Source organism: Microcebus murinus, chromosome 2 (genome assembly GCF_040939455.1).
Source record: "Microcebus murinus isolate Inina chromosome 2, M.murinus_Inina_mat1.0, whole genome shotgun sequence".
NCBI classification, from domain to species: Eukaryota; Metazoa; Chordata; class Mammalia; order Primates; family Cheirogaleidae; genus Microcebus; species Microcebus murinus.
In genome coordinates, this window is record NC_134105.1 from 41,300,227 (window position 1) to 41,315,285 (window position 15,059).

Genomic DNA, 15,059 nt, shown 5'->3' on the forward strand with positions numbered 1-15,059 from the left:
TTGTTCTTAAAGCACTGGTCTTGGGGCCGGGGCCAGGGAGGCTGGCAGATGGCAAATATTGACGCTGCTGCCTGAGCTCTCACCCGGGCTGCTCCGCTGATGCGAGCCGGGAGGGGCCGCCTGGCCGCCCTGGGCCCCGTGTCTTCCCGCACCCGCCTACGGAGTGCTATTTGGGAAGTCACTATGGCACCTGCTCCCTGCTGAAAGGAAGAACCAATAAACAAGAAAAGACAAAGACCCGTTCTTCTGCCAGCCACCTCCCGTTTACGTGCTGCAGCCCTTTGGCCTGGGCTCCACGTGTGCCCTCTAGGGAGACGCAGCTGACACGGAGACAACACGGGGTTGTGATGGGCTCTGGACCTGGGCCTATCTGGGTCCTGGCTCCATGTCTTAAAAGCTGCATGATCTTAGGCAACCAACTTCATCTCTCTGCTCCTCTGCAAAGTGAAGATTCCAGAAAATGAAATCCCAAAGACACAACATACAGAGGTTTGCAATGGTGCCTGGCACGGACTAAGTGCTCATTAAACATCCACTAGAGCCCCTAGCACAGCGCCTGGCACCCATTCCTTATGCACGGAGCTTTGCTGCTTCCAAAGGGTGTTCGCATTCCAGATCTCACCTTCTGTGCTCCGGAAGCCTGCAGGAGAGTCTGGCACTGTAGCCTCGTTCCTGATGTGCAGAGCCTCCTCCTCAGAAGGGGGAATCGGATGTGTTCCTCCTCCTGCCCAAAACCCCTGCCTGCATCCCACAGCCTCTCTGCAGCCCTGAATCCAAGGCTCTTCCTCACGGCACCGGGCTGCTTCACACTCCCTCAGCGGCCAGGCGCCCCCCTGCCTTGCACGGCGCCCCGCCCACCCGCGCCCCTCCCGCTGGCCCCAGCATCTCTTCAACCTGGAAAGGTCTTTCCCCCTTCCCACCTGGCTCGCTCGCTCGGAATCCTCCTTCCCCGCCCTGCTCAGGCGTCACCTCTGCTAGGAAGACTTCCTGGACTTCCTGAGACAGGGTAAAACAGTGGCATGTGCCCAGCCTTCAGATTGGGCACAGCTGGCTCTGTCCCCGCAAGTCAAGCTGCCCCGCCTCTCTACGTGAGAGGTTTTAGGTACTCTAAAAACAGCACCTACCTCACAGCTGCGAGGATTAAAGGTAAAGCTCTTACCACTGTGCCGGGCTCATGGCAAGTGCTCGGCAAACGCCCGCTGTGTGCCCCGAGATGCCTGGCTTCTAGTCCTGCCACTGGACGGACACTGACACAGCTCTGGCTTGGCCTTGGTTTCCCCGTCCTGTAAATGCAGCATCTTGGGTTTTTGTTTGTTAGTTTTTCCCAAACACCAAGTTTGGAGATATTTTTGTTTTTTTGAGACAGAGTGAGACTCTGTCGCCTAGACTAGAGCCCACCTCACTGCAACCTCAAACTCCTGGGCTCCGGTAATCCTCCTGCCTCAGCCTCCCGAGTCGCTGGGACTACAGGTGCGTGCCATGATGTCCAGCTAATTTTTCTATTTTTAGTAGAGATGGGGTCTTGCTCTTGCTCACGCTGGTCTGGAACTCCTGGCCTCAAGTGATCCTCCTACCTCAGCCTTCCGGAGCATTAGGATTACAGGCATGACCCACCGTGCCTGGCCTAAATGAAGCATCTTAATCCCCAGGGGCATGTGGTGGGTTTGGTTAAGGGAGAGGGCAGGGTAAAATCATAGGCAACCTATGGTGCCCATGCCTCTGGACGTTTATCCGAGAAGTGCCACAGGTCACCGAAGATGCCCAGGACTGGATGACTGCTGAGGTCCACCTGCTTCTCTCCCATGGGGCCCAGTGGCAGCACCACCAGCCCCTGCCGGGAGATGGGTGCTCTCCACCTGCCTGAACCCCCAAGGCCGACTTGGTATGAGCAAATGCAGGCTCATGCTCTGATCTTACCTGGCTTTGTGGCCAATGCTCAAGGCTTCCTCAATTTAGAACATGTTGGGATTTGAGTGCTGAAATGAGCCTCTGGGACTTCCTTGTCCCCAGGGACAGATTAAACCCTCTCTTCCCCTTGAGACTGGCATCCTGTTGGAGACAGCACAGCCCAGGGCATGAGGCCAGGTGCTTCTTCCCAGCATGCTGGACTCCCTCCACCCCCACCCCCCACTCCCAGGAGGCCCGTGAGTTCTACTAATAAATAAATAGCCCTCGACCACCCCCTCTGCTCTGTGTACTTGACCCATGTCCTTGGCATCTTTCTTGGGCTTGCTGTAATTAATAAACTAACTGCATGTGAGTTGTATTTAACTCAGGCTAGTTGGTTCATGAAAATCTTACTTGTTGATATTCTTATTGTTGCAATTAATATTGATAATTTAATTCTAAAAACATGGATTGCATTGCATATAACTCACACACAGAAAACAATAAAAAAGAACAAATTAGAAAGGATTGTTTCATTTATTTGTTTGTTTTTTGAGACAGAGTCTCACTCTGTTGCCCGAGCTAGAGTGCCGTGGCATCAGCCTAGCTCACAGCAACCGCAAACTCCTGGGCTCAAGCAATCCTCCTGCCTCAGCCTCCCAGAGTGCTAGGATTACAGGCGTGAGCCACCACGCCCGGCCCATTTTGGTTTAGTAAAACACTGTGGCCCCAGGGAAAAACATTTTTTTTTCTAGTGCAGTCAGTGTGTGAGGTCACAGTGGATCCAGTCTCCCTGCTTAATGCCCCTTGGTGATGTCCCACCGCGCTGGGGATGAAGTGTGGCATGCTGTGCACTCCGCGATCAGCCCTGCTCACCTCCCACCCCCTCTCCTCCTGGCTCCTTCCCACCACCCGATGCTGTCCTCTCTGGCCCCTCTCCCCCAGCCCTACCTCCAGAGATTCTCCACCCTCCAGAGCCAGCCCAAATGCCTCCTCCTCCGGGAAGGACGGCTCCTCTGATTTGGTGTCAGAACTAAGGAGCCACCAAAGGCTCCTGCCACTCCTGCCGGCACTACAGCTGGAGAGCACTCAGCCAAAGCTGCCCGAGCTGGGGGCTGGCCACCCCTCACGCAGGACACCCTGTTCTAGGAGCTGGGCCTCAGGTGGTCAGGGTGAGAAACGTGATTGTCCTGCCTCCCAGAGACCCCTCCTCGGTGCCCTCAGCCTGGTGTTTCCCTCTGTCCCACCCGCCGCTATGGGGGAGGTGCCTCCTCCATGGGACCCCACGTTTCTCCTGTGCTGGGTCCAGGTCTCTTCTCTGGGCCTGGTGCCCTGCTCACGGCTTGCTCCGCAGCTGGTCCACAGAGACTGAGGAGTGAGTGAACTAACGAGGCAATGAATGAACCAGAGCTCACCAGTGTCTTGGAGGCCCATTTCTGTTCAAAAACTGACAAGAAACTGTTACGTAAAACCAATTTTATTAATTTTCAATAAGGATATGTCTGTCTTCCTCAACAGGAACCCTCTCAGGGTTCAGGATGCCCAGTCTCCCTTTCAGAAGAAGAGTGTGGCACTTTCTGACCCTCCAGCTACATTTGCAAATACCCCACAGAGACTCTGCCCCAGCCAAGGCATAATCGCACTGGTAGCTGGAAAGGCGACTGGGCTAGGGTGTCATAGGCCATGTTTGAGTCCCAGTTCCAGCACTGATCTCGCTGTATGATCCTGAGCAAGTCACCTCCCCCTCTGGACCTCAGTTTTCTTATCTGTGTAATGGGGCTATCCATCCTTGCCTGCTTGGGTATTGTGGAGCTGGAAAAGGATGCAGAGAAAGAGCTCATTTGGGCTCCAGGATCAAAGTTCAAGGCTCTAGGACCTACTTCAAGAAAGCTGGGCTGTTTAGCTGGGCCTCTGGGCATAGGGTGGAGGGTGGGGAGTCGTGGGGTGGAGAACGGGATGGACACAGGGCGGGGAGGAGCTCCTCCAGCTGCCCTCTCTCCAGCTCTTCAGTTCTGCAGCTCAGAGCTGCCTGGGGTAGCGTCCCGCTGGTAGGATGCCAAGTGCCCTGACTTGTGTGCAATCTCGTGTGTTAATCAGCGGGGCCTGCTGGGGTAACTGAGTTGAGAAAAATGCTAAGGTTGCATCCAAGCCCAGCAATGTCTGCCTGAGGTCTCAAAGGGTCAGGCAGTGGCACATGCTTCATGCGTGTGCCATCTATAAAGACAACTCCTCAGCTTGGCGTTTAAGCCCCAGACTTATCTTCTCTCCAAGTGGTGGCAAGATTAGAATCTGCAAGCCCGTTTTGGAGCAGAGTGGCAGATTTCCTCTGTGTGGCTTCAAAGGCAGGCCTCAAATCATGGGAGCAGAGTCCCCTGTCTTTGTTAGAAGCTGTCTAACATGATAGTGAGTTCCCAGTTGTTGGGGGCATTCAAGCAGAGGCTGAAAAACTTGAAAGCAGGAGAGACAGTTCCTATTCAGACATGATGTGTAGAGTCCAGGAGATGATTTCGAAGGCCCCTTCCTGCCCTCGCGATCCAGGATTCGATGCTCATGTGAGGGGCTGTCATTGCCATTCCAGCCAGCCTTCCATGCCGGCCGGGGTGGTCCACTCAGGGTCCAGGACAGGCGTACTCGTCGGACCAGTCAGAGCAGTGCTGCACGCGGTCCCGGCAGAGACTCCTTGGGATGCAGTCGCAGTACTTGAAAACGGTGGAAGAGCAGTGCCACCACCCAGGGCCACAGGGCGCGCACACAGTCACTGGGGAGACAAGAGCCAGCAGAAGAGCAGCTGCTGTGTCCTGGAATGCCTCATGCACCAGGGCACTCCTTAGCTCTGAAGCCTGCTATAGCTCCCCACAGCCCCTCCCCCCATCAGACTGGGTTTTCTGCAGCAGAGAGAACCAGGACGCCACAGCTCAAGGGCTATGGGACTGTTCACATCTGTTTGAGCCTCGGTTTCCTCATCTGCTTAAGGTTGTTATTAAGTAAAGGAAGACAGGCAAAGTGCCAGGCGTGGTCAAGGAGTGCACACTACCTCCCGCAACCCCAGCCTCAGCCACTGTGACTCCTGGGGGTGCCGCCTGGACTTCTCCTTCGCTCTGTGCCCCGGGCCTCTGGCATATCTCCTTACCCACCCAGCCTCTGCCTGTTGAAACTCCGTCTACTCTATGGCCTACTTGAATGCCACCTCTTCCGAGAAGTCTCCTGGGATTCCTCCAGGGCCCCAGCATTTCCCTGTGGCATCACCATGATGCGAGTCCTGGGGTAGGATACATGCCTGGTCCCTTACTGTCCTCCACCAGAATCTGGCACAGGCCCAGCCCCCATTGGGGCTCAGAACATGTTTGTTGATTGAACACTGGGGAAGGGATTGAGAGGAGACTCTGGGGCAGTGGAAGGACCATGTACTTGGAGTTGGGAGACCTTGGCTTACAGAGGCTCCCTCCCTGTCACTCGTTGTATTAAGCTCCTTCTCCTTTTTTTTTTTTTTTTTTTTTTTTTTTTTTGAGACAGAGTCTCGCTTGTTGCCCAGGCTAGAGTGAGTGCCGTGGCGTCAGCCTAGCTCACAGCAACCTCAAACTCCTGGGCTCAAGCAATCCTGCTGCCTCAGCCTCCCGAGTAGCTGGGACTACAGGCATGCACCACCATGCCCGGCTAATTTTATATATATATACATTAGTTGGCCAATTAATTTCTTTCTATTTTTATAGTAGAGACGGGGTCTCGCTCTTGCTCAGGCTGGTTTCGAACTCCTGACCTCGAGCAATCCGCCCGCCTCAGCCTCCCAGAGTGCTAGGATTACAGGCGTGAGCCACCGCGCCCGGCTGCTCCTTCTCCTTTTGAGGCCTCAGTTTACCTACATATAAATTTGGCCTGGTGATTCCTGCCCCGCTTTCCTCACAGGGTTTTTGGGAGGTACGGAGATGAGGGAAACCCAGGTTCAAATCCCAGTTGTGCCACATACATATGTTTTTGCATGGCCACCTTTCGGGTCCAGGTGTTCCCGTCTGTGCCCTTGAGGTATGTTCCCCGCCACAGGAGAGCGAACCTCCGGGAGGAGCCACTTGGAGTGGCAGTGAGCACCCTGCCGCTGGCAGCATTCAAGCAGAGGGAGAAAACTTCCTTCTAGGGCGCAGGGACGGTGTCCAGGGAGGACGCTTGGACATGCCCTGGTCAGCCTCTGCCCCCTGGCCGCTGCCTGGCCACCTGCTCTGGCACAGCCCCTGCCAGACCCCCACCTGGGCTCAGCTCGTCCGAGCAGTCCCCACAGTTGTTGGTCCCGTCGCATTTTTGGTCTGAGTAGATCCAGGAGGCCGGGTCTCCACAGTGGGCCACCAGGAAGCTGGGGAGGCTGTGGGGCACGTCTCCTGCAGAGGGACAGATGGGACAGGAGGAAGTCCACAGCCTGTGGTCACCGCCTGTCCGACCCAGGAAGGGCACGGAGCTGTCCTGGGGTGGGAGTTTGGATCCGAGGGAAAGGCATGCTCTTCCCTGTATAAGCAGCAGGACCTGAGAGCTGCCGCGCCGCCCGGCTCCTGCCCGGCTCCTGCCCGGCTCCTGCCCGGCCGCCAGGCTCCCCCACGTTCCCGCCCACACGGTCGCGTGTACTCTTCCTCCCTCCTGAAAGTCCTCTGGGACACTAAGCCAAAACCATTCCACTCTCAAGTTCAGGTTCAAGTCCTTTCACCTCCAGGAAGCCTCCTCCAACTGGAACATAACAAGAATAAATGTGCAGTCTTACACCCGACCTCAGAGCTCAGCGCACGGAGGGGTCACACGCGTGACAGGGAGTCAGAGCACCTTTCTTGAAAATGGGTCTGTGCTGGACAGCAGTGTGACAGGCTCCCCAAATGCCCACAGACTCAGGCCATATCACTAGAGGTGTAAAACCCAGGTCAGGGAGGGGACAAGCCTCTGTACCTTGGACTTGCCAGACCAGCCAGATGGGCCATGGATGCTTCTGGGGCCTGTCCAGGGAGAGGGACATGGGCAGTTGGCATGAGGCCTGTGGGGCACTGGAGACTGGGGAGCTCCAGGAACTGGTCACAAGGGAGGTGGCTGCTGTAGTTCAGGGTGTGTCCTGGAGAAGGGGACACTCAGTGGGGGCTTGGGGGCGGCAAGAGAGCAATCTCCAAATCCATGCAGTGCCACTGCCATGGGAGAGGGATTAAAAGGGGCAGGGGTTGAGGAAAGGACAGAGCTGGAACCAATCTGGGGCACTACCAGGAGGTAGCCCTAAGCTCAGGACAAGGAAGATCTTTCCATGAAAGAACCATCCAATTCTGGAAGTGGTTGCCCATGTAGTGAGCTCCCCATCCCAGGAGTATGCAAGCAGAGGCTGGCTGGCGTCTGTCTGCTGGGCTTGCGAGAGAGGGGGTTCAGTATGAGCTGGGGCATGGACTAGACGCCTTGAAGATTTCTTCTGTTCTCAAGAATCTGTGATGCAAGTTTCTTCCCCCGCCTGCTCCCCTAACCCACCCACTACAACTCACCAGGCTGGCTGTCTCCCCGGCTCCAGGCACGATTTGTGCTTTTAATACCTATTCCACACACCACATCTCCTCTCCCGAGAACCTTCAGGTCTCTAAGGTCTGGGGCCAGGTCTTCCCATTCATTCATTCCCCCATTCAGTTAGCAAGTCATTCTGGTACCCCTCTGTGCCAGGTGCTGAGGCCCCAGACCAGGCCTGCCCCAGAGGAGTTCATGGTCTGATGGGGGTGGCAGGTGTGCCAATCGAGAGTGACAACCAGTGTGACTAGGGCTGGGACACAGGGAAGCACAGAGGCTGTGGGAGCCCAGAGGAGGAACCTTAACCCCTTAACCTAATGTGGGAGCCAGGAAAGGCTTCCTGGAGGAGGTAGCACTTGCTCTCTGCCTTGCAGGATGAATAGGGGTTCTCTGGGAGAGGAGAGGCACAGAGTGGAGACACTCCTTAGTGTGGGCACGCACGTGTGTGCTGACTAGATGGGTGGGGCAGGCGCTCCTGGCTGAAGGCACCATGTATATAATCAAATGCATGGGGGCATGGAAGTGCCTGTTATGTTCAGGCATGGCCCAGCTTCTGTATGGCTGCAGGGAGAGTTGGAGACGGGGGAACCCCTGGGAGGGCCCATCAGGCAGGGGCAGGGCCGAGCAGGTACTCACGGCACAAGCCCTCCTCTTCATCCTCGCCGTGGGGACAAGTGCGGGTGCCGTCACAGACCCCGCTGGCCGGGATGCAGCTCCTCCGGTCGTGGCACAAGAAGCCTGTCCTGTTCGCCAGTGTTGCACAGGCCTGGGGCCCTGAGTGGGCAGGGAGGCCCCAGAGGGTCACCGGTGGTGCCCGCAAGGGCGTCGCTGCCGTCGAACTTGCCTGTGTGCCCTCACCTGAGCCCCACCCTGGGCTGGCCTGAGGGGCTGGGGCAGTGGGGAGCAGCTGGACTCGTGCCAGAGATGGGGTTCAAGCCCCAGCTCTACCGCCTGCAGCTCCTTGACCTTGGCACATGGCCTGACCTCTCTGAGCCTCGGGTTCTTTGTCTGCAAAATGGGGATCATAGCACACACCCCATAGCACTGCTGGGGGATGAAATAAAGCTTTTCTGTGACCAAGCACAGAACAGAGAATGTGCAGAATAAATAGATGTTCTCTCCTTCATTGAAAACTTGTTCACAGTCTCACGGGAGGCTTCTGTGGACAGTGTCCCGTTCAATGAAGTGGTTTTTTTTTTTTTTTTTTTGAGACAGAGTCTCGCTTTGTTGCCCAGGCTAGAGTGAGTGCCGTGGCGTCAGCCTAGCTCACAGCAACCTCAAACTCCTGGGCTCGAGTGATCCTTCTGCCTCAGCCTCCCGGGTAGCTGGGACTACAGGCATGCGCCACCATGCCCAGCTAATTTTTTATATATATATCAGTTGGCCAATTAATTTCTTTCTATTTATAGTAGAGACGGGGTCTCGCTCTTGCTCAGGCTGGTTTTGAACTCCTGACCTTGAGCAATCCGCCCGCCTCGGCCTCCCAAGAGCTAGGATTACAGGCGTGAGCCACAGCGCCCGGCCTCAATGAAGTGGTTTTAATGGTAGGTCTCCTGGTACCGGGTTAGGTTGTCAGAGCTGTCCCAGGGATCACATGTCATAATCCCTTACATCTGGGCACAACTTCACAGTCTGCAAAGCACATTCATATTTTTATTCTATTGTCCCTTGGTCACCCCTGTGAAGCGTCATCATCAGCCCCCACGGGGGAGGGGTAGGACACACACCCCTCGGGCTGCCCCAGAGGATCACAGGAGAGGAAGCAGCAGACAGGCAGGAGGCCGGCCTGGCCACAGCCTGTGCGCGTGCACGTGCGCACAATGGGCGTGGGCGCTGGGCATTTGTGTTCGAGCACGTGCGAACCGCCTCTCAGCTCCTAGAGCTGCTCGGCTGGTGGGAGGGGGGCCAGCTCTTAGGGACAATCGCGTTGTCACCAACACACACACGTGCACATTGATGCACACGTGCTCAAACACAGACATCTGCACCTAGGTGCACAGTCGCACACAGACAACAGGTGCATGCACCGACACACACACTCCCACACACACGTCCCTGCACACACGGACACCTGTGCAGTACACTCAGAGACGTACACACACACACAGGTGCGCACAGGCATGTGACTGCGGCTCCTGAAGTGTGCACGTCTACCCTCGGTGCCCACGTCCTGCTCAGGCAGGGAGGGCACTGTGGATTTGACCTCTGACCTTGTCCCCCTACACCTGCCCTGCTGACTACAGAGCCATCCCTCAGCAAGGCAGATTTGGTGACACCCCACGCCCAGCTTAATCCCCTTCCCATGGCTCCCGGATGGTGGCTCCCTCCCCAGCGCAGCCTGCGAGGCCTGGGCCACCTGCCCCACCACCGCTCCGGCCCTTCATGCCCACGGGCTCCACGAAGTCCCCGGGTCGTCTAATCTTCCTCCCTCCCCACAGGGACTCTGCACCTGCTGTTCTCTGTGCCTGGGGTGGTTCTCCTGGCACTGCCCCTACTAACCAACTCCTACTTTCCCTTCATGCCTCAGTTCCCCTTCACCTTCCCAAGGTGTCCACCCAGAGTCCTCGATCGGGTGAGAGCCCCATCGCAGACTCTCGGAGCCCCCGAGCCCCCTGCCCTGACGTGCTCACTATCCGGATTCTTGTCCATGTTGCTCTCCAGTCAGCCCAGAGGACAGGGACTGCGCTGGGGTGGGCGCCACTGACGCCGACGCTGCAGGGCTGTTCTGCACGTGACCTGTCCTCTGTGCTGGAGGGCAGCACACGGATGGACCTCACCGCCCAGGCCGGCCAGGCCAGGGGAAGAGGAAGTGCAGGGGCTGCAGGGACTGAGACAAAGCTCCTCAACCAGCCCGAGGGGCGGCCAGGAAGGCTTCCTGGTGAAGGTGACATTGGGTCCTCTCAAGAACTTGTCACAGAAATGCAAATGGAGGCTCAGAGACAGGTATATGTCAGTGTGTGTGTATGCACCTTAAGGACTGGTCCAAAGGTCACTTAGTACAGAAGCCAGGCAGGGTCAGGGCTTCCCCATCTCTCTGTGCCCCCACCGTCTCCCCACCCTCTTGTGACCACCCTTACCTGGCATGCGTGGTGGCAGTCCAAGGATGGTGGCCAGGGCGATGAGGGCCGCTAGAGTTGCCAGCAGCAGCAGCACGGAGGCCGAGAGGCAGGCCCCGCGACGCGAGCAGCAGAGGGGACTGGAGCCTTCTGTGTGGGTGGGACGCAAGCCCATGGCGGCAGTCACGGGCAGCAGGTGTTGGGCCCTGGGGACCCCTCCCGCCCTGACCCTGGGAGCACCCCCTCCCCCGCCAGGGTAGGCTAGGGCAGGGAGGGCCTCCCAGGAGGGGGGGCTCCTATGCCCTGCACAGCATGGCTCGGTTGTGCCTGTGGACCCCCGCCAAGTGCCCATCCCTAGCCCGGGTCCCACCGCTGGTGAGTGGCAAGGGCGGATGACGAGGGCCCGTCTCTGCGCCACAGCCCTCCCTCTCCCACCCGCTAAGGGGCAGCCTCCCCAGGACGCAGGGGGAGATGGACACCTGCACATCCAGCCCCAACCATGGGGCAGAAACTACATCAGCCTCTTTGTAGCTATTATTTTTATTTTTCAAAACCACCCTTGATTTTATCAATGAGGAAACTGAGGCTCAGAGAAGAAAGGGTCCAGGTCACCCCTTGTATAGCTGGGTGTGAGTCCACCCTGTTTGATGCCAAAACCCGTGCCCTTTTCACGATTCCAACTGATTATCCATTCTGGAGTCCGCCGGGATGCTCGTTGGAATCCCGCCTCCACCACTTCCTAGCTGGGCCACGTTGAGTAAGTCACTGCACTTCTCTGTGCCTCAGTTTCCTCAAGTGGAAAATGGGGATCATAATAGCTACTTTAGAGTTTGTTAAGAGGATTAGAGTTTGTTGAGTTGTCTTAGAATAGTGCTTGGCATGTAGTAAGTGCTGAGTGTGGGCCATTATTAGTGTTTACTGAGCACCTACTATGTGCCAAGTGCTATTCTAAGTACTGTGGAAATAGCAGTGATAGGAGACGTCCCTGCTCTCATAGATCTGTACTTCACTCCTTTAATTCTCGCTTGCTTACAAAATAGTGACAGAACATATTTTGACAACCCACCAGGTGTCCTGCTCTGTAGAGGGCACAAAAGTAGCTGTGGCTCTGGTCCGTGCGCTCTGAAAGCTTGTGGTTGCGCTTAGAAGGCAAGGCATGGACACGCAGGAAGGACGGCGTGAGCTCCGTCCTGTCCAGGCCACAGTCACCCCAGAGAACGGGGCAGGAGCAGGTCTGATTCAGCCCTGTGATCCCAGGGATGGCACTCCAGAGTCAGGCACACAGTAGGTACTTTATGAACACTTTGTGAATATGGTGACCCAGAGATCCAGGAAGCAAGGGGAGGCCCCCAGTTTGGGTCAGTTCGGGTCATTTCCATTCAATCCACTAATGTTTCTGAAGCAGGGTCCGTGGAAGCATGGTGGGATTTCCACGGGCAGGTGACGGGAGGGCCTTCCAGGCAGAGGGCACGAGGGGGCAGTAGGGGCCTGGCCTGTTGGGAGCCCAGGATGGGTGTGAAGGGAGACAACATTAGGAGATGCAGCATAAATCTAAACCCCATCAGCTCCACAGCCGTGGCTGGTGGCTCTCTTGTCATCAGCAAACACAGGGTAAACTCAGGTAACCAAGGAGACCGCGTGATGCTGGGTAGGGAGAGGCAAGTGGCCAGCCAGGGAGCACTCCTCAAATATTTGTGCAGCACGGGCCGTGAGCAGGTGGGGTCACGGCAGAAAGCCGTTGGGTGCCAGTCCCCTCCCGGACAGGCGGAGAAAAGGAGGCTGCTCTTGCCACAGCCTTGCCCGCAGTGGAGGGAAACAAACACCTGCGTGGAGCAACAAAGGCACTGGGGCTTTGCAGCCAGAGGGACCTCAGTTAGAATTTGAACTCCGCCCCCAACCTCCCTGCTGTGTGATGTTGGCCTGGTTACCCAACCTCTCTCAGCCTCAGCTGCCTCTTGTTACTGTGTGGTGACAGGCCCCTCACAGATCTGTCCTGAGGACTGAAAGAGACATACAGCACCCGGCACACCGTAGGGGCTCGAGCCTTTACAGCTGTTATTGTCACCCCCTCTCTGGGTCTGTCCTCACTGGTCACATGTGGGCCAGGACGGGGCACGTAGGAGATGCTCAGTAAATGTGTGTTCTGTCCTTCCTCTATTCCATAAAGGCAGAGAGAGCTGTCCTGGTCGCACAGTGGGTCAGTGGCACGGAGAAGGGCTAATAGCATATCACTGCATCCCCCAGAGGTGAAGAAAATTGCCCAGGTCGCCCCTGTGTCGGGGCTTTGGGCCCTTTTCTCCCTGTTACCGGCGGGCAGTGAGGTGGGCAGCGCTCGGGAGGCTCCGGGGAAAGCGTGCCCAGAGAGGAGGAGGAACCCCACGAGCAGGCGGCTGTCCACACCGCTGGCCAGGAGACTGGGAGCAGGTGACATCAACATGAGGCAGGGTCTGGGGGACAGCGGGAGCCTGGAACCTGCTTTGTAGCCAACTGCCCAGAAACCAGGGAGCCCCTGCTGGGGGTGGCCGAGCCCTCCAGTTCTTTACCTGCCCCTCCGGGGACGGCTTTGGTTCCAGCAGCTGCCTTGCCATGATGTCCCTGCCCAAGAGAACACAGTGACGGTGGGCTCAGGTGGGGGAGGTCCAGCCTCAGGATGTTGGACTGCGGAGAGCCTTAGGAGGAACGACAGGTCCCCCAGCCGAACACGCTGACCACCCCAGACTCACCACGCCTGCTCCGCCGGCCACACGCTGCTGTGCCCCTGTCTGGACGCCTTTTCCTTTCCTGTCCCACCTGGCTTGGCAGCTTTCCCTGATGCCCTCCGCCCCACGACGCTGACGCTCTCCCGGGCCTCCCTCCCTCCTGTGTAGCTGGGTCCCCTATCACCTGGCAGTGGGCCCCAGGGCCAGGTGGGCGCTGCTTGCCTCAGTCTCTCTCGTATCCCTCCTACTGCCCGCCCCTCCCCCAGGGTTCGCTCTCTCAAGGGCAGGAGCCTGGTCAGCCCAGCCGCTCTCACCTGGGGGAAGACCTTGTTCATGTCTCCAGGGACTGGGGCCAGGTACAGAGAACTCAGCGCAGGTTCCCTGTCTTGTCACCCAGCAGCCTAGGGGAGGGCCGGGAGGAGGCCTGGCCCAGGCCGCGCCCTCCCTTGCGGCCAGTCCCCTCCCGCTGCCGCTGGGGCCAGGCGTCTCCCAGCTCCGCGGTCTGACAGCAACACTCCGAGGTTGGCACCCTCATCCCAGTCTACAGATGAGGTTCAGAGAGGGAGAAACTGCCCAGAGTCACACAGTAGGAGGGACGGGTAAGATTTAAACCCAAGAACTTTTCAGGTTGTACTTTTTCCTCTGAATTAATGATGAGAAGGGGCTGGGTGATGGCTCAAGCCTGTAATCCTAGCTCTCGGGGAGGCCGAGGCAGGAGGATTGCTTGAGGTCAGGAGTTTGAGACCAGCCTGAGCAAGAGCAAGACCCTGGCTTGACAAAAAATAGAAAAAAAAATTAGCCAGGCATAGTGGTACGTGCCTGTAGTCCCAGCTACTCAGGAGGCTGAGGCAGGAGGATCACTTGAGCCCTGGAGTTTGAGGTTGCTGTGAGCTAGGCTGATGCCACTGCACTCTAGCTGGGTGACAGAGCGAGACTGTGTCTCAAAAGGAAAAAAAAAAAAAGACGAGAAGGGAGGATTTCAGGCTGCTAGCTGAGTGAAGATGCAGGCAGACATATGCAGGATTAATGTTTCAGTGGCTAGAAAGTAGGAATCATTTTTTCATTGATGCTCTTTGTTCAACTAAATAGGTCATCTAGGTTGAAAGAATATGCATTTTACACTAAGATTATAAAGAAAATATAATTTTAAATCACTCTTTAAAAAAACGTGGCAATGTGCATTTTAATTTTCCCTAGATGGTGCCCAATGTAGGGCGAGGGTGCGCTGGCTGCTTCCCTGAGCAAGCCTTTCTATCCACGCAGCAGGTAGCAGATTCCCCAGCTGCCTGTCCCACTGCTGAGCAGACCAAGGCCCAGGGGGCTTAAGGGATGAGTCCAAGGACCTGCACCAAGGGAGGAGGAGAAGTGTCCACTTCCAGAAACAGGCTCTGGGGTTGCAGGGAAGGTCCCCCTGCAACCTGCCTCTGATTGTCTTCTCTTTTGCATTGGGAAATAAAATGTTGAATCCATGGGGGGCAGGAAAATGGGGTGTGCAGACGCAGGGGCAGCACTCGGGGGGAGCAAGTAGCGTGGGGAAGAGCTGAACTCCAGGCCAGGAGAACGGAGTTCTCATGAGGGCCCGCCGCTGGCTCCAGCTTGGGCAAATCCCTCCCTTTCTCTGGGTCTGAGTTTCTTCACCCATGAAATAAAGGTAGAGATGACTAGATGAGGGGGTTGTTTTAGTTTAAGGTTCCCCAGAATCAGACCTTGAGACAAGATTTGAGAGCAAGTGGATTTAACTGGGAATGATCTTAGGAAACACCAGTCAGGAGGGAGGGAGGGGACTGGGCAGGGAGGGGTCCAACAGGGGCGTGTTAGCAAGCAAGCTCCATGTGGCAGGTGGCATCACATCCTGCTGGGGCATTCAGGAAGCCAAGGGAGAAGATGCCCCTCAGGGTTTCTGCACTCC

General features: G+C 56.8%; 1 protein-coding gene and 1 long non-coding RNA gene across 3 annotated transcripts in view; both read right to left on the reverse strand.

The window, feature by feature from the left end:
- Positions 1-982, reverse strand: part of LOC142865260 (uncharacterized) — a 28,571-nt gene extending 27,589 nt beyond the window's left edge. Inside the window, exon 1 of the long non-coding RNA XR_012915567.1 lies at positions 921-982. This is a non-coding gene — a long non-coding RNA (uncharacterized LOC142865260). The remainder of the gene's footprint in view (positions 1-920) is intronic.
- Positions 983-3,393: 2,411 nt separating this feature from the next.
- LDLRAD1 (low density lipoprotein receptor class A domain containing 1) lies at positions 3,394-13,485 on the reverse strand. Of its 2 annotated transcripts, XM_076010783.1 has the most exons (5): positions 13,465-13,485; positions 12,995-13,046; positions 8,032-8,169; positions 6,126-6,254; positions 3,394-4,645 (listed from the first exon to the last, which is right to left on the reverse strand). In XM_076010783.1, exons 1-5 carry the CDS (start codon positions 13,483-13,485, stop codon positions 4,497-4,499), a joined length of 489 nt encoding a protein of 162 aa, XP_075866898.1. In that variant the 3' UTR covers positions 3,394-4,496. The 2 variants fall into 2 exon arrangements, with proteins under 2 accessions (XP_075866898.1, XP_075866899.1); XM_076010784.1 differs by lacking the exon at positions 8,032-8,169.
- Between the last annotated feature and the right edge of the window lie 1,574 nt (positions 13,486-15,059).